Here is an 18,409-nt window from a genome sequence, read left to right as displayed (position 1 = left end):
CGAGTAAACAATTAGCTGACAGAGAGAGGTGCCGACTGCCGGCCTAGGCCACTGTCAAGATTTCCCAAGCATGGACCTAGAGGCCCGAATAGCTGGGACTGGAGGTCACACCAACCGTGGAGCTGGAGTAGGTGTGAGGCGGAACCTGGGGATCTGGATCCGCATCGGGGAGATGCACAGGCAGAAAAATCCACGAAAGAGTTCTGCAAAGAGGGTGGAGGTGCTGGGGCATATTCTCTCTCCACTCCTCAGAGTCAGAAAGAATCAGAGGGTGGGGACCAGGTCTCAGCTTGACCAAGGAGTCGGTGAGCTCACAGCGCCGCCTACAAACCGAACTGAGGAAGCTGCAGCTAGCTGATGCTGCGGGTGTTATGGCAAAGAGAGGTGAACTCTTCCGCCATTGGCCGGAAGAGCAGCCAATCACGAGGAAGGAACGGGAGGCGGGGATGCCTAGGCTCAGTGCAAAATCCCAGCGCCTGGCCAGTGTTTGACACATAGAGGCACACGCTAAATGTCTGATGGAAGGATGGATGATGAGCCTCCCAATTTTTATAAACTTTAAAAATGGAGGGAATTCCCTGGTGGTCCAGGGGTTCGGACTCCGCGCTTCCACTGCAGGGGGCACGAGTTTGATCCCTGACGGGGGAACTATGTTCCCTCAGGCTGCGTGGCACGGCCAAAAAAAGAGAGAGAGAGAGAGAGAGATCCCATTTAAAAAAATAATTTTAAAAAATAAAATAAAACATGCATACCGAGAAGTACACAAATCACAAGTGTACAGCTCGATGAACATTCCAAGAGAACACGCCCTTGTAACCAGCACCCAGATAAAAAAACAGAATGTGACCAATCTCTGAGAAGCCCCCCCACCCCGTCCCCTTCCAGTCACTCCTCTCCCCCCTACAAGGAGACCCCCTATCCTGATTTCTATGCTTATTTTAGTTTTAGTTTTGCCTGTTTTAATACTTTACATAAACGGAATTAAGTGGTCTCTTTTGATCAACATAGTTTGTTGGATTTATCCACGTTACTTTGTGTAAATGGAGATCGTTCATTCTCAGTGCTGTGTAGTATTCTACTGTGTGAAGAATCCACGATGTATTTATACATTCTACTGTTGGTGAGCATTTGGGTAGTTTCCACTTTTTGGTTATTATGAATAGCGCTGCTATGAACAGTCTAGAACATGTCTTTTGGTAAATATTTGTACTCATTCCTGCTAGGTATGTACGTGAGAGTGAAATTGCTGGTCACAGGGTGTGCATGTGTACTTCAACCAGTTTCCCAAAGTGGATGCACCTATTTACATCCCCAGAGACATGCAGAAGAATTTCAGCTACTCCACGTTTCCCCAAACACTTGATATTGTCCATCTTTTTAATTTTGGCCATTCTAATGTCTGTGTAGTGGTATCCAGCTGTGGTCTTAATTTGTCTTATCCCATTGATTAATGAGGTTGAGCATCGTTTCATATATACATGAGCCATTTGAATAGCATCTTTTGTGAAATGCTGTTCAAATCTTTTGCCCACTTTCAATTGTGTTATATATTCTTTTAATTATTCTTAATTACCAATAATACATGAATTTCTTGTGCTTACAAAATTTTAAAATACACCAGATAAGATGCAGTCTCCTTGGACAACCCAACCCCATCCCCTCACCTTTCCAGAAATGTGTTTTCTTCCAGACTTCTCTATATATTTGCCTGAATGCACATATTTTGTTATGTGACTGCATATGAACTAGCTGACTTTTCCCCTATCAATGAATATTTTGCCTCTTTCCAATTTTTCCCTATGGCAAGCATGTTGAAATGACACCTCAAAGGAAAGGGCCTTTCCATGTTCTGTAGTAAAGAGGAAGTGCTGGGACTAGTCCTTTCTGTCTATATCTATATTCCATAGATGAGATTCTTGAGAGCAGGCCATGAGATTCTTGAGAGCAGAGACAAGGTCTGTTCCCTGCTTGCACACTCTGCCTAACTCTGTCCCTAACTCCTCAGCTAGGCTAGGTGCCTCTGCTTTAAGCAATTGTGGTAGCCAGGCCTCCAAGACGGACCCCGCTTATTCTCACCTGGTATTCAGGTCCCCTCTTACCTTGGATAGGGCAGTTCCGGGTACCAATAAGATAATGTGGAAATAACAGGGTGTGACTTTGAGGCCAGGTCATAAAACATATTGCAGCTTCTGGCCTTGCCCTTTCTTGGATCATTCACTCTGGGGGAAAACAGCTCATGTGTCCTTGTGGAGAGGGCCACCTGCGAGGAACTGAGGCCTTTTGCCAACAGCCAGCATTAATCAGCCAACCCCATGAGTGAGCCCCTGGGAGGGAGATCCTTCAGGGCCAGTCGACTGAGCCTTCAAATGACTGCATTCTCAGCTGACATCTTTTTTTTTTTTTAATATTTATTTATTTGGTTGCGCAGGGTCTTAGTTGTGGGAGGTGGGCTCCTTAGTTGTGGCATGTGAACTCTTAGTTGCGGCATGCATTTGGGATCTAGTTCTCTGACCAGGGGTCGAACCCGGGCCTCCTGCATTGGGAGCGTGGAGTCTTAACCACTGCACCACCAGGGAAGTCTCCCAGCTGACATCTTGACTGCAACCTCATGAGAGACACCAAACCAGAATCACCCAGGTAAGCTGCTCCCAAATTCCCGATCCACAGAAGCTGTGTGAGATAAGAAATATTTATTGTTATTTGCTCAGTAATTTGTTATTTATTTGCATATGTCATTTAAGTCTATTTCCCCTGCTAGACCATGAATGACGTCGGGGTGGGGACAGTGTCTGTTTTCTTTTATTATGGCAATTTCCAAACATAAAGTTTGAAAGTTTTACACAGTGAATGCCCATATACTCAGCATCTAGATTCTATAATTTTGTTTCTTTTCTTTTCACCTCTCTATCCTTTAATCAATCCACTAATCTAACTTACTTTTCTGATATATTTTAAAGTTAATTTTAGGGACTCCCCTGGTGGTCCAGTGGTTAAGAATCCGCGCTTCCACTGCAGGGGGCTCGGGTTTGAGCCCTGGTCGGGAAACTAAGATCCCGCATGCTGCATGGTGTGGCCAAAAGCAAACAAACAAAAAAAAGACAAAAAAACAAAAAACAAACCAATATGCATATCATCAAATAGAGCTCAATATTTACTGACTATTTTTGTTCAGGTAAATTTTATGTAAGGTGAAATGCACAAATCTTGTGTATCATTTGTTGATTTTTGATGTATATCTACATCCATGTAACTAAAACCTCTTTCAAAGTATAGAATATTACTATGCCAAATCTAACATAATCCTCACCTCCTAGCCCCCTGCCCACAGAGACAATCATTGTTCCTGTTTTTACATCATAGATTAGTTTTACCAATTTTAGTCTTCATGGTCATTCAAACAAATCACATAGTAACTACTCATTCGTGTAAGACTTCTTTTACTTAGCATTACACATGTCTGTTTTCTTGATACCTATTAATTCATTCATTCAGCAGATGTTTATCAAACAAACACCAGACTTGTGCCAGGCACTGAGCTGGGCACTGGAGATCAGGGCTGGGACCAAGGGGAGGCAAGCCAGGTGCTCACTTTCAGGCTCTTGCAAGGGCTGGGTCAGCACCTTTTCAACTTTTTTTTTTTTTTTTTGGCTGCGCCCCGCGGCATATGGGATCTTAGTTCCCTGACCGGGGATCGAACCCACACCCCCTGCATTGGAAGCATGGAGTCTTAACCACTGGACCGCCAGGGAAGTCCCGAGTGAGTGCCTTTTTCACCCTGGGCACATTGCTTACCTTATCCTGGTCCCAACCCTGTTGGAGATAAAGCAGTGCAAGAGACGGATTGATCTCTGACCTCTTGTTGCCCCTGCAATTATTCAATAGCTATGTGTTGGTTCTTCTGCCAATACTACACTTTTAATTTACATTGTTCTAGGATATGGTTTGTTTTTATTAGGGCGTCTCCCCTCAGTATCAATACCTTTACTGAGTGCTTACTATGTGCCACCGTGTTCTAGGTGATGTAGATACAGTTAACAGACAGGGTCCCTGCTCTCAACAGGGACCTAAGGGGAGATCCAGACAACAGACCCACACACCCCAAATAAATCATTAACAGTCGTAAAAAGGCTTAAAAAAATCAAACTAACTGCTGACCTAGAGAATTTGAGGGGTCGGAGAGGGGGACTTTTGTATGTTGGGTCCTCTATACAGTACTGTGGAGGTGCTGTTTAAGCTAGAGGAAGAAAAGAGGTCAGCCAGCAAATAAATGGGGGAAGGATTTCCAGGGAACAGCGCAAAGGAAAGGCACTGAGGTGGGAAAGCCCTTGGCCTGTTTGGGTAACTGAAAGAAGGCAGGTCTGCCTCTGGATAGGAAGTAAGAAGACCCCTATTACCTGATGTATGTTAACAGTGAACATTCATGATTTTAATATTTATTGAGCACTTACCATGTGTTGAGCACTGTGCTAAGTACTTTGGAAACTTACCGAAGCTTTACAACAACCCCACTGAGGTGACCCCTTGATCACCCCTCTTTTACAGATGAAGAAATTGAGTTAAGAGGTGAAATTGCTGGCCCAAAGTGCTAGGAAATGCGACGGCAGGATTTGCACACAGTGCTGACTTCCAAATTCATGCTCTTAAACCACTGTCCGTCTCCCACAGAAAACACTCAACACATTTTAAACAAAGTACTGGGTGAATACGGAAAGACAGTTACATTTCTAGCTCCCCCAACGCAGTTTCTTATTTAAAACAACTATTCCCAGCTTGTCCTTTCCGCCTTGGCGGGGAGGTGGAGGGAGGCTGGAGGAAATACATTTCCCAGGACGCAGCACTCGCCTCGCTGGCCGTCAAGCATGTCGGGAATCGTAGTCCTCCGAGGACTACAATTCGCCCTCGGCTCCCAGCATGTATTTGGAGTCCGAAATGTGCGGTAGGAAAAGGACAGTCGCGCAGCATGCTGGGAAGCGAGACTGGCTCTTTTCCCAGGCTTGCCTCCCAGACGAGCGAACTCATTTTTTTTTCGGACTACAATTCCCAGCGGGCTGTGCGCGAGAGGGCGGGCGAGTTCGTCTCCCGGAAGTCCGCTCTAGCCCTCGGTCCCCCAACAGCTGCCAGAGCCGGAGCCGCCCAGAAGCCGCGGGACCAGGGCCGCTGGGGTCCGGACGGGGGTCGCCATGGTAACGGGGGCGCGCCCACGCTGGGGACGGGGGAAGGGTGGGTCCACGTGCAGGTACTGGAGACTCGTTGGGATACTGACAAGCCGCCCCTGCTGCGGTGCGATGGTCTGGGCCGGGCGCGGGCTCTCGGGATTGGGGCCGATCAAAGGCCGGGGAAGGGGGGAACTGGGAGGTGGTTCTGGGCGCTGGAGTGTACCAGGGTTCTCGAGGCCAGGGAGCTTTGGAGACCAGATGGCAAGGGGAGAGAGCTGTGCGGGAGGGAGACACTGGAGATGGCTGGAGGGTTTTGAAACAGGGAGGCAAGAGATCAGGGAGGATCTCAGATGGGCAGAAGGAATTGGAGGTGGGGAGGGGACATCCTAAGAGGAGGACTCTCTGGGAGCGTGGCAGGAGAGTTGAAGAATGGAAGACATTGTGATAGGAGAGAGGGGGTCTCTAGAGGCAGGAAGCTGACATTGCAGGCGGAGGGGGGTGCTGGAACTGGGCCGGATACTGCTGATGAGAGAGGTATCTCAAGGGGAAGAGACTGGACCCTGGAAACGGGAAGTAGACAGCTGTAGGGAATGGGGCTTTAATGTCAGGGAAAGTGTGCAATAAAAGGGGGAAGACTTGACGTAGGGAATGAATGCTAGAAATGAGTGGGGAGCAATGGAGTAGGTCTTTGCAAGAGAAGGGGTCTTGGAGAATAAGGAGTAGGCATGGAAGTGGGAGAGGTGGGGATGGGGCTTTGGGAGCAAGGACTGGGCATTGGATTTGTCACCCCTCCCCGGGGATCGGGATGGGGCGACCTGACAGAGGGCACTGAAATGGAGAAAGCGGGAGTCAAAAGGGAGCAACTCCCTTTTGGGTAGGGGGCTTGGAGACAGAGAAGGTTGGGGAGCATCAAGAGGGGACATCAGAGGGGCGAGGATACAGGAGGGAAGGGACTTCTCATTGTGGATTCCCTGAGGTGGAGAGATTCTAACTGGGAGGAGAAACAGGAAGAGGTGTGTGAGGGAATTTAGGAGTAAGAGGCAGAGCTCTCCCTCAGCTGTGTAGACTGGCTTCTGTGTCTCTCCTCCCTAGATACCCCATCTATCTCTGGCTCTGCCCCCAGGCTGTGGCTGCGTGGCGTGGGTCCCCCCAACTCCCACCCCACGCCCTTTCCCTGCCTGCCAGGACCCCTGCCCTGCTAGGAAGTGGTTTTCCCTGGCTCAGCAGAAGGGGTTCTTGGAAGGAGAGTGTAATATCCTGTTTCTGTGCAGCCTGATTGGTTGGGGGAGGAGGGATGGAGTGTGTGGAGAGTGAGGCTTAGGAAAGAGAGCGGACTCTCGCCAGTGGGTGGAGGCTCCCACAAGTGAGGGTAAGGGGGTTCAGAGCAAAGCCTTTGGACTCCCAGCTCTGCTTTCTGGCTGTGAGACTTCCTTTCTCTGAGCCTCAGTTTCTTCATCTGTAAAATGGGCATAAGCATGCGCATCTCAAACAGAACTGAGCCCAAAGGCAGGCTTCCTAGCTACGTGAACTTGGGCCATGGTTTTCTCAAAGTCAAATGCCAATGGATTATAATATTACTAAGAACTAATATTTGTATAACACTTAGTATGTACTAGTCACTGTATTATACCTCTTATATTTAATAACTCATGCAACAGTCTCCTGAGGGAGATACTCTCGTTATATCCATTATACAGACGGAGAAACTGAGGTCCCGAGAGGTTAAGTAACTTGCCTGCAGACACACAGCCAGCAGTGCCAGGATTCATTCGGGCTCTGTAGTCTGTGTTCTTAGCCACTTGGTCAAATGCCTCAGCCATAATAGCTAATTTTATTGAGCACTCAGTATGTCGTAGGCACTATGCATAGCACTTCCGGGGTCACCTTGTTCAGTGTTCATAGTAGCCCGATGAGAGTTGAGCTGGCTTTTCAGAATCATAAAAACACATTTCCTAGCCATCACTGATGATGATCGTAGCCGACACCGAGTGAACCTACTAGCGCCAGCTACTAGACTAAATGTATAAACTTATTTAACCTTCAGAACACCCTGACAAAGTGGGTCTTCTATGGAAACTTGTTTTGCTGCGGTGGGGGGTGGGGGGGGGAACTGAGGCTTAGGGGGGCGGATCTTTTGTCCAAGGTCAGGGAGACGAGAGTTGGTGGAGCCTGGGACTTAGTACCCTAGAAATGACTGCAGAGTTGGCCAGAGAAATCACAGGGGTGTTGGAGGGACCTGGGACAGGAGTGTGTGGCCAGACCAACCTGGCTGGGCTCTGGGGCGTGGCTGAGACCCTTGGAAGACAGGCCGCAGGGACACGTGGGCCCCGTCTCCCCTGTGGGGATGGGTGGGGCTGTTGGGCAGGGCCGCCCAACCCTGGCCCGCCCTCCCCACCCCTCTCCCTCCCTCCTCCTCCTGCTGCCCCCAGATCCGCTTCATCCTCATCCAGAACCGGGCAGGCAAGACCCGCCTGGCCAAGTGGTACATGCAGTTTGATGACGATGAGAAGCAGAAGCTGATCGAGGAGGTGCACGCCGTGGTCACTGTCCGAGATGCCAAACACACCAACTTTGTGGAGGTGACGGGAAACTCCCCCTCCCCCCCCACCGCCCCAGGCCAAAATGCCCCCCCCACTCCCTTGCTTCCTTTTGACCCCTCCTTCCCAGCCTCCTGCCCAACCTCTAATGGCAATAACCCCTCACGCCCTCCTTCCTTCCCACATTCATTTATTCAACATGCTTGCTGTCTTCCTTCCTTTGGGGGGTACTTTTTAGTGTGAAAATTTTCCGGCGTACAGGTTAGTACAACAAGAGAGAAGTTGATTGCAAACTACCCAGATTTCATAGTGTTAAGAGTTTGCTTTTGTTTTTATTTTTATAAATTTATTTATTTATTTATCTAATTTTGGCTGCGTTGGGTCTTCGTTGCTGCGCGGGCTTTCTCTAGTTGCGGCGAGCGGGGGCTACTCTTCCTTGCGGTGCGCGGGCTTCTCATTGCGGTGGCTTCTCTTGTTGCGGAGCACGGGCTCTAGGCGCGTGGGCTTCAGTAGTTGTGGCTCGCGGGCTCCAGAGCGCAGGCTGAGCAGTTGTGGCGCACGGGCTTAGTTGCTCCACAGCATGTGGGGTCTTCCCGGACCAGGGCTCGAACCCATGTCCCATGCATTGGCAGGCGGATTCTTAACCACTGCACCACCAGGGAAGTCCTGCATTTTTGTTCTACCTTTATTCTCTTTTTTCCGGCCGAACAACTTTTTTTTTTCTGGTGCCTTTTAAAAACTTACTATAAAGATGCTCAAACACACAAGAGTAGGGAATGGTATAATGAACCATCCCTTGCTGTAGTGTTTTCCATTAAGTTACAGAGATCACGGGGGAATTCCCTGGCGATCCAGTGGTTAGGATTTCTCACTCTCACTGCCAAGGGCCCGGGTTCAATCCCTGGTTGGGGAACTAAGATCCCATAAACCGTGCAGTGCAGCCAAAAAAAAATATAAGTTACAGAGACCATGATGTTTCATCCCTAAATATTTCAGGATACATCTCAGAAAATAAAGACACTTCCTTCCATGACCAAAGTATCATCAGACCTGATAAAATGAGTCATACTTCCTTACTATTATTACTCTAATACCCAATCAATACTTAAATTTCCCCCAAATCATCAAAACTGATTGTCCAAAGCCAGTCAAGGATCTTGGCATTGCTTTTGGTTTCCATGTCTCTTTGGTCTCTTTACTGAGATGCCTCCAGCTTTAATTCCCACGGGATTAGCGTGTTCAAGAGACCAGGCTGATTGTTCTGTAGAATTCAACAAATGTTAATCGGGGGACTGCTGTGTACCGGGCAATGTTCTAGGCACTGGTGATACAGCAGGGAACGAAACAGACCCAGTCCCTGTCCTTGGAGAGCTGACAGCTGACATTCTAGTGGGTGGGAGACTGTTAGTAAAGATATAGTGTATCAGGTGGTGATAGGTGTCAGGGAGAAAAAAGAAGCAGCTGTGGGGGATGGAATTGCTGGGGTGTGTACAGCAGGGGTTAGAACGCAGGTTTAAATGGTTTGGTCAGGAGGTCTTCATTGAAGAGGGGCCATTTGAGCCCAGACCTGAAGGAACTGAGGAGTGGAAGGAGATGATATCTGAGAAAGGAACATTCCAAGCCCAGGGAACAGCAAGTGCAAAGGCCCTGAGGCAGCAGGAATGTACGGGGGCATTCCTAGAATAGCAAGAAGGCCAGTGTATCTGAGGTGGAGTAAGCCAGGGAGGACGGTGGGAGCAGATGAGATCACTGCAGAAGGCGCAGGGTGTTGTGGGCCGTGGTGAGGACTTGGGCTCTTGCTCTGAGTGAGACGGGAGCCACGGAAGGGTTTTGAGCTGAGGAGGGACATGGGTTGACTTAGGCTTTAGGGATCCCTCTCTAGGGGGCAAGAGCAGAAGCAGGGGGACCACTCAGGAGGTGACCTCTGAGGTCCAGGTGAGAGATGCTGGTGACTGGCACTGGCATGGAAGCAGTAGGGGTGCTGAGAAGCGTTTTGAAGGTAGAGCCAACTGAAGGACCAAAGATTGGATGAGGTGTGTGAAAGAAAATGGAGCCACCAGTAGGGGGCGCTGTCACTTTCTCGGATGGGGCCGACTCAGGAAAGAGCAGGTTGAGGTGAAGATCAGCACTGAGGTGTCTGTTCTCATCCCAGCCGAGATGTCCAGGAGGGGATGAAGGGAGAGGAGCGGGGAGGTCAAGGGATGCCCGCCCTCCCGGGGCATCCTGCTGCCGGCGCAGGGTGGGTCCCACACTGAGTGCTAGAAACGGCAGCAACTGAGGGACCCAGAGAGGGACAGGGAGGCCTGAATAGACAGGAGAAGCCAGAGAGGCTGGCTGGTCAGGTGAAACTGTCACAAGGGGGCCTGACCATCTTAGGTTCCTCCCAGTCCAGGCCCACTCCAGCGCGTAGCCCTGTGCAGGGCAGTGCTGGTGACACAGTGGTGACAGGAAGGAACCAGGAGGATGACAGCAGGAAAGGGTGAATTTCAAGTAGAGAAGAGTGCTGCTCAGGGTCAGATCCTGCCAAGGCCACACCAGCTATGACAGTCAGCTGGTAACTTCTCCAGATCAAGTTTTCCTGCCCTCTTGGCTTCCTGTCTTGAACCTTCCACTCCAGAGCAGGGGCCTTCAAACATGTGATCATGTATCTGTATCAGTTTTTTTAAAAAGTAGAGTTAGCACCCTGATATATTCTTTTTTCTTTAATTTTTTTTATTACTATTTTTTAAATTGGGGTATAGTTGTTTTAGTTTCTACTGTTCAGCAAAGTGTAGTTCCCGTGCTATACAGCAGGTTCTCATTAGTTATCTATTTTATACGTATTAGTGTGTATATGTCAATCCCAATCTCCCAGTTCATCCCACCACCACCCCCCCTTTCCCCCCTTGGTGTCCATATGTTTGTTCTCTACATCTCTGTCTCTATTTCTGCCTTGCAAACTGGTTCCTCTGTACCATTTTTCTAGATTCCACATATATGCGTTAATATACAATATTTGTTTTTCTCTTTCTGACTTACTTCACTCTGTACGACAGTCTCTAGGTCCATCCACGTCTCTACAAATGACTCAATTTCATTCCTTTTTGTGGCTGAGTAATATTCCTTTGTATATGTGTACCACATCTTTATCCATTCGTCTGTTGATGGGCATTTAGGTTGCTTCCATGACCTGGCTATTGTATATAGTGCTGCAATGAACATTGAGGTGCACGTGTCTTTTTTTTTTTTTTGGCTGCATTGGGTCTTTGTTGCTGCACGTGGGCTTTCTCTAGTTGTGGCGAGCGGGGGCTACTCTTTGTTGTGATGCACGGGCTTCTCATTGACGTGGCTTCTCTTGTTGTGGAGCATGGGTTCTAGGCACGCGGGCTTTAGTAGTTGTGGCACTCAGGCTCAGTAGTTGTGGCACACGGGCTTAGTTGCTCTGCAGCATGTGGGATCTTCCTGGACCAGGGCTCAAACCCATGTCTCCTGCATTGGCAGGCAGATTCTTTTTTTTTTTTTTTTTTTTTTTTTAATATTTTATTTTATTATTTTTTAAACTTAATTAATTTATTTTTTTGGCTGTGTTGGGTCTTCGTTTCTGTGCTAGGGCTTTCTCTAGTTGCAGCGAGCGGGGGCCACTCTTCATCGCGGTGCATGGGCCTGTCACTATCGCGGCCTCTCTTGCTGCGGAGCACAGGCTCCAGACGCGCAGGCTCAGTAGCTGTGGCTCACGGGCCTAGTTGCTCCCCGGCATGTGGGATCTTCCCAGACCAGGGCTCGAACCCGTGTCCCCTGCATTAGCAGGCAGATTCTCAACCACTGCGCCACCAGGGAAGCCCCGGCAGGCAGATTCTTAACCCCTGCGCCACCAGGGAAGTCCCCCGCATGTGTCTTTTTGAATTATGGTTTTCTCTGGGTATATGCCCAGTAGTGGGACTGCTGGGTCATATGGTAATTCTAGTTTTAGTTTTTTAGGGAACATCATACTGTTCTCCATAGTGGCTGTATCAATTTACATTCCCATGAACAGTGCAAGAGGGTTCCCTTTTCTCCACACCCTCTCCAGCATTTATTGTTTGTAGATTTTTTGATGCTGGCATTCTGACTGGTGTGAGGTGATACCTCATTGTAGTTTTGATTTGCATTTCTGTGATAATTAGTGATGTTGAGCATCTTTTCATGTGCCTCTTGGCCATCTGTAAGTCTTCTTTGGAGAAATGTCTACTTAGATCTTCTGCCCATTTTTGGTTTGGGTTGCTTTTTTTTTGATATTGAGCTGCATGAGCTGTTTCTATACTTTGGAGATTAATCCTTTGTCCGTTGATTCATCTGCAAATATTTTCTCCCACTCTGAGGGTTGTCTTTTCATCTTGTTTATGGTTTCCTTTGCTATGCAAAAGCTTTTAAGTTTCATTAGGTCCATTTGTTTATTTTTCTTTTCATTTCCATTACTCTAGGAGGTGGGTCAAAAAAGATCTTGCTGTGATTTATGTCAAAGAGTGTTCTTCCTATGATTTCCTCTAAGAGTTTTGTAGTGTCTGGTCTTACATTTAGGTCTTTAATCCAGTTTGAGTTTATTTTTGTTTATGGTGTTAGGGAGTGTTCTAATTTCATTCTTTTACATGTAACTGTCCAGTTTTCCCAGCACCACTTATTGAAGAGGCTGTCTTTTCTCCACTGTATATCCTTGCCTCCTTTGTCATAGATTAGTTGACCATAGATGCATGGGTTTATCTCTGGGCTTTCTACGCTGTTCCATTGATATATATTTTTGTTTTAGTGCCAGTACCATACTGTCTTTATTATTGTAGCTTTGTAGTATAGTTTGACGTCAGGGAGTCTGATTACTCCAGCTCTGTTTTTTTTTTCTTAAGATTGCTTTGGCTATTCGGTGTCTTTTGTGTCTCCATACAAATGTTAAGATTTTTTTGTTCTAGTTCTGTGAAAAATGCCATTGGTAATTTGATAGGGATTGCATTGAATCTGTAGATTGCTTTGGGTAGTACAGTCATTTTCACAGTATTGATTCTTCTAATCCAAGAACATGGTATATCTCTCCATCTGTTTGTGTCATGTTTGATTTCTTTCATCAATGTCTTATAGTTTTCTGACTACAGGTCTTTTACCTCCTTAGATAGGTTTATTCTTGATATATTCTTACTAATCCATGGATTATGTGCAGGAACTACTGTAATAATATTAGAAAACATACTGGGAATCCCCTGGCAGTCCAGTGGTTAGGACTCTTCACTTTTACTGCCAAGGGTGCAGGTTCAGTCCCTGATCAGGGAACTAAGATCCCACAAGCTGAGCAGCATAGCCAAAAAAAAAAAAAAAAGTTAGAAAACATGCTCAAAGTATAGGAATTAACAAAAGGATACACTAGGAAAAAAATAAATAAAAATCAGGGACTTGAGGACTTCCCTGGTGGTGCAGTGGTTAGAAATCTGCCTGCCAATGCAGGGGACATGAGTTTGAGCCCTCGTCCAGGAAGATCCCACATGCCATGGAGCAACTAAGCCCGTGAGCCACAACTACTGAGCCTGTGCTCTAGAGCCCTCGAGCTGCAACTACTGAGCCCATTTGCTGCAACTACTGAAGCCCATGCGCCTAGAGCCCATGCTCCGCAGCAAGAGAAGCCAAGCGTAATGAGAAGCCCACGCACTGCAACAAAGAATAGCCCCCACTCGCCGCAACTACAGAAAGCCTGCGCGCAGCAACGAAGACCCAACACAGTGAAAAAAATGTATATAAATAAAAATAAATTTATAAAAAAAAGAAAAGAAAATCAGAGACTTGTGTTGGCTTTTGCAGTCGCCACCAGGTGGTGACACACACACACACGCCAGGCTGGATTTTTCAGATTTTGGCCAAAGACATGGAGCTTTGCAAGCCAGTATGCATATCTCTATGTGTCTATCGCTTTATCTACTTACACATGCGTATAAAATTAGAGTCTGTATCCCTGGTTCATGCATATTTATTCGTGGATTGTGTGTATGTGATAAGGTAGTAATATTTGTATTTATATTATTGTTCAGTTAAGGGCAAGGCTGAGATTGTCTTGGTTACAGGTGGTGAGTGTGCACTGCCCAGCACAAAGCCTGCCACACAATAAGTACTCAGGCAGTGTTTGTGGAATGATTGAGTAGATTAGTTCCAGGCTGAGGAGTTTGACTCTCTCTAGAGGCAACAGGGAGCCACAGAAAGGGGGGAATGGACACCGTGGAACACCCCTGCCTCTCTCTCTGGGCTCTGGGCTTTTGCATAGCCTGTTCCCTCTGCCTAAAGCACTCCTGCCCGTTCACTTCTACTCATCCTCCAGATCTCAGTCCAGATGCCCCCTCCTCCAGGAAGCCCTCCCAGACCCCCATCCTGGGTCAGCTGCCTGCCCCCTCGGGGCTCCCACAGTCTAGCCCTGCCCACTCGGGATGACTGAGGATGAATCTGTCTCCACTGGACAGTGAGCCCTAGGCAGGGAGGGCCAGGACCACTGTGTCCCCAGCACAAGGCCAGACACAGAGCAGAGCCTCAGGGACCACACGTGGAACACAGGACTGAATATGTTGGCTCCACCCTGCCCAGCACGTTGGGTCCTGGGCACGCCCTGTCACTGACTACCTGCCTCTTTGCCCCGCAGTTCCGGAACTTCAAGATCATTTACCGACGCTACGCCGGCCTCTACTTCTGCATCTGTGTGGACGTCAACGACAACAACCTCGCCTACCTGGAGGCCATCCACAACTTTGTGGAGGTGCACAGGCGGGCGGGCACCGTCCCTTGTCCCCTCTGTTGGGATGCACGGGCCCTCCTTGCCCTCCCCTCAGAGGCCAGGGGTGGAGGGCCACTGTCTTTCTCGGCCCACCTCGATGTTTCCTCTGGTCTCTGTCTCTCCCCTTTCCTCAGCTTCTCTCTGCCTTTTTTTTTTTTTTTTGCCGTCTCATTCTGATGCCCTCTGTTCCTGTCTCTGTGTGTGTGTGTCTCTCTCCCTGCCCATCTCTCACCACCTCTGTCTTCCTCTCCCAGGTCTTAAACGAATATTTCCACAACGTCTGTGAACTGGACCTGGTGTTCAACTTCTACAAGGTGGGCTCCTGGTGAAGATGAGGAGGAGATGAGGAGGAGGGAGCCGGAGGAGGGGGAAGGGGGGTGGGCCGGACCCCCGCAGCCGCCCCGGTGCCTCTGCGAGGGTCTGTTTCCTGGCACTTGAGCATCAGAGCCCTCAGCTCCCAAGGTTTAGACCAGCATCCTGGGGGTCTCCCCACCTCTCACACCAGGGTCTCCCCTCACCCTCCCTTCACTCAGGTTTACACGGTCGTGGACGAGATGTTCCTGGCCGGCGAAATCCGAGAGACCAGCCAGACGAAGGTGCTCAAACAGCTGCTGATGCTGCAGTCGCTGGAGTGAGGGCTGGCCGGCCCCTCCCGCCCCCGGTCCCGCCCCCGGTCAAGCCTGCTTCCTTCCCCTTTCCAGGCCTGGGACCTACCCCAGCGGCCCCCTCCCTCAGCTGCCCTGGAGGAAGGCACCCAGCCGGGTCTGGGCCACAAGGGAGGGGGCCGCCCCCACGGCCTCTGGGCCCCAGCTGTGGGCGGAGGCCACTCGCGTGTACCGAGTAACCATGCCGTTGTCGTGTGATGCCGTGAGTGCGTGCGTGGAGCCCCCAGTAAACCTGTGGTCCCCGCCTGGCCTCGTGTCTTTTGAGCCCTTGCCTATCTTCCCTGGGAACCAGGGGCAACTCCAGACGCCCTGCCATCAGTGCATCAGGCAGTCAGTCAACAAACACTCCTCGTGAGAATTCCCTGGTGGTCCAGTGGTTAGGACTCTGAGCTTTTGCGGCAGGGGGCCTGGGTTCAATCCCTGGTCGGGGAACTATGATCCCACAAGCCGTGCAGGGCAGTCAAAAAAAAAAAAAGCCCCAACAAACTGCTCGTGCTGAGGGTGGCGGAGGGGGAGTGCAGATGCTTTCCCACCCGTTTCTGCCCACAGAGGGCTGCTGGGGCTGGAAGCGGTGACGGATCTCGACACTGAGCACTTGCTACTAAAATAACGATGCTCAGGGCCGACACCAATGCCTCTCAGGCGCCGTTCTAAGCCTTGACTCGTAGTACCTTACTTAATCCTCGCAAGATGATGAGGAAGGGACTGTTAGTAGCCCCATTTTCCAGAGGAGATCACTGAGCTCAGAGAAGGTTACAAGGCTCGTTCAAGGTCACGTGGAGAGTCTGCAGATGAACCAGTTGGTTTTGAGCCCAGGCAGGCGGCTCCAGAATCCTTGTTCTTTCTTAACCACTAGGCCGGAGGTGCAGGCGCTGGTCCCAGTGTTCAGTGGTTCTCAGCAGTGGCACTGCTGGCGCTTGGGGTAGGAAGATTCTTCACTGTGTAAGACTGTCCACCTCCATCTGCCAAGTGCCAGCACCGAGTGGCCCTCAGCACTTGTGACAGCAGAAAACACTCCTGCATATTTCTTTTTTTTCTTTTCTTTTCTTTCTGCCTGCACCGTGTGGCTTCTGGGATGTTAGTTCCCCGACCAGGAACTGAACCCAGCACCATGGCAGTGAAAGCGCCGAGTCCTAACCACTAGACCACCAGGGAGCTCCCCCCATGTGTTTCTAGTGCCCTCTGGAGGGGCTGTGCCCCCTCCCGCCATGCCCACTGAGAGCAGAGTGATGGCCGCTGGCTGCAGCCATGACTGGCATCCTTGGCAGAGCTGAGAATACTAGGCACGTCCCGTCCGCTTCCATTAATGTGACACAGCTTCGCGTCAGTCTCCCAACTGCAGGGGGTAGGTTGTGTCCCAGCTCAGCTACATACACACTGTGCAACCTTGGGGTAAGTCACTTAACCTCTCTTGCCTCTGTTTCTTCATCTGGAAAGTGAGTCGACTATGGTTTTTAATCTCATGGTGTGTTCTTGAGGAGTAACTGAGTTAACCCCGGGACAGTTTAGGGCAGTACCTCGCATCAGTAAGCACGCATTCACTGCACAGACATTAAGTGCCTGCTGTGTGCAAAGCCCTGTGAGAGAAAAGATGTTCATAGATGTGAACGGTGAGCACTGACTATAATCATTGTCATTTTACATGTGGGACACTGAGGCTTGGGGAGGTGAATTCCCTTCTAGATACAATCACTCCAACAGTGTAGTCGTTTCTTGTTGCTGCTGTAACAAGTTATCACAAACTTAGTGGCTTAAACTAACAGGACTTTGAGACTGACCACCCTGGAGGGGTGAGGGTGTCGGGGTGGGGGGGCACCCAGGCTGAGGCCTGGATCTTCGGCTGGGTGACGGGGTGGGAGGTAAGGTCCTTCCTGAGATGGGGAAAGAGCAGGTTGGAGGAATATGCCAAGGTTATTAGAACATGGAGAGTGTTTTAACTTCCTAAGGCTGCTGTAACAAATGACTACAAACTACGTGGGTTAGAACAAGAGGAATTGATTCCATCTCAGTTCTAGAGGCCAGACATTTGAAATCCAGGTGTCAGCAGGGCCTTGTTCCCTCTGAAGGCTCTGGGGGAAGATGCTTCCTTATCTCTTCCAGCTTCTCATGGCCCCTGACATTCCTTGGCTTGTGGCTGCATCTCTCCAATCTCTGCCTGGTCTTCCCTCTATGTCTGCATCTTCTACTTTTCTATCTCTTATAGGGACACTTGTCATTGGATTTAGGGCCCACCCAGATAATCGAGGACGATCTCATCTCAAGGTCTTTAACTTAATTACATCTGCAAAGATGTAATTTTTTTCCAAGTAAAGTCACACTCATAGGCTCCAGGATGTAGACATGTTTTGGGGGCTACCATCGACCCACTAGAGTGAGTGTGAGCTCTTGGGGGTCACCCAGGAAAGGACCAGGAGGCCTTCGGACACACAGACCTGAGGCTCACAGAAGGAAGGATGCAGAGAGCATTTGCTTATTTGTGTATTCAACAAATGTTTCTCGGGCACCTACTATGTGCCAGTCACTGTTTTAGTACCAGGGGATACAGCAGTGAGCAGAACAAATCCCCTGCCCTCAGAGAGCTCAGTCCCCTGAGGGTGATGGGGCAATGCATAAAGAAGCAAGTCCATGTCTGGTATGTCAGAAAGTGAGGAGTGCTATGGAGGCAAATCAAACAATGAGGACAGAAGGAAGCCTGGCAGATGGCACTGCTATTCTAGATGGATGGTCAGGAGGGCCTGGCTGGAGGAGGTGACATTTGAGCTGAGACTGAAGGAGGTGAGGGAAGGAGCCATGGGAAATTTCAGGGGAAGAGTATTGTAGGCAGAGGAAACAGCAAGTGCAAAGGCCCTGGGGCAGAACATGCAAGGAGGCCAGTATAGCCGGAACAGAGTGAGCAAAAGGGACAGTGGAGGCGACGTGTTCATAAAATAGAAGGATTAGACGTGGAAGACAGAACACACAAGGTCAGACCTGCTGTGGTGAGGACATTGGGTTTATTCTGTGTGAGATGAGAGCCATCCGGAAGGACTTTTTTTTGGAGGGTTTGGGATAGGGTGGTAACGACCTTATTGAGATATAACTCACATACCATACATTGTATGGTATGTAATTCACCCATTTAAAATGTACAATTCAGTTGGTTTTTCTTTCTGTCTTTCTTTTTTTTGCCACGCAGCTTGCAGGATCTTAGTTCCCCAACCAGGGATCGAACCTGGGCCCTCGGCAGTGAAAGCGCCGAGTCCTAACCATTGGACCACCAGGGAATTCCCCAATTCAGTAGATTTTTTTTTTTTTTAA

General features: G+C 49.1%; 1 protein-coding gene across 1 annotated transcript; it reads left to right on the top strand.

The window, feature by feature from the left end:
* Positions 1–5,044: 5,044 nt before the first annotated feature.
* On the top strand, positions 5,045–15,360 carry AP2S1 (adaptor related protein complex 2 subunit sigma 1). Its single transcript, XM_082370191.1, has 5 exons — positions 5,045–5,183; positions 7,586–7,735; positions 14,316–14,429; positions 14,702–14,761; positions 14,981–15,360. The coding sequence occupies exons 1-5, from the start codon at positions 5,181–5,183 to the stop codon at positions 15,080–15,082; spliced, it is 429 nt and encodes a 142-aa protein (XP_082226317.1). The 5' UTR covers positions 5,045–5,180; the 3' UTR covers positions 15,083–15,360.
* Positions 15,361–18,409: the final 3,049 nt, after the last annotated feature.

This window comes from Balaenoptera borealis (assembly GCF_965194805.1).
Source record: "Balaenoptera borealis genome assembly, chromosome: 19".
Classification (NCBI taxonomy): Eukaryota; Metazoa; Chordata; class Mammalia; order Artiodactyla; family Balaenopteridae; genus Balaenoptera; species Balaenoptera borealis.
This window is presented reverse-complemented; position numbering and strand designations above follow the sequence as displayed.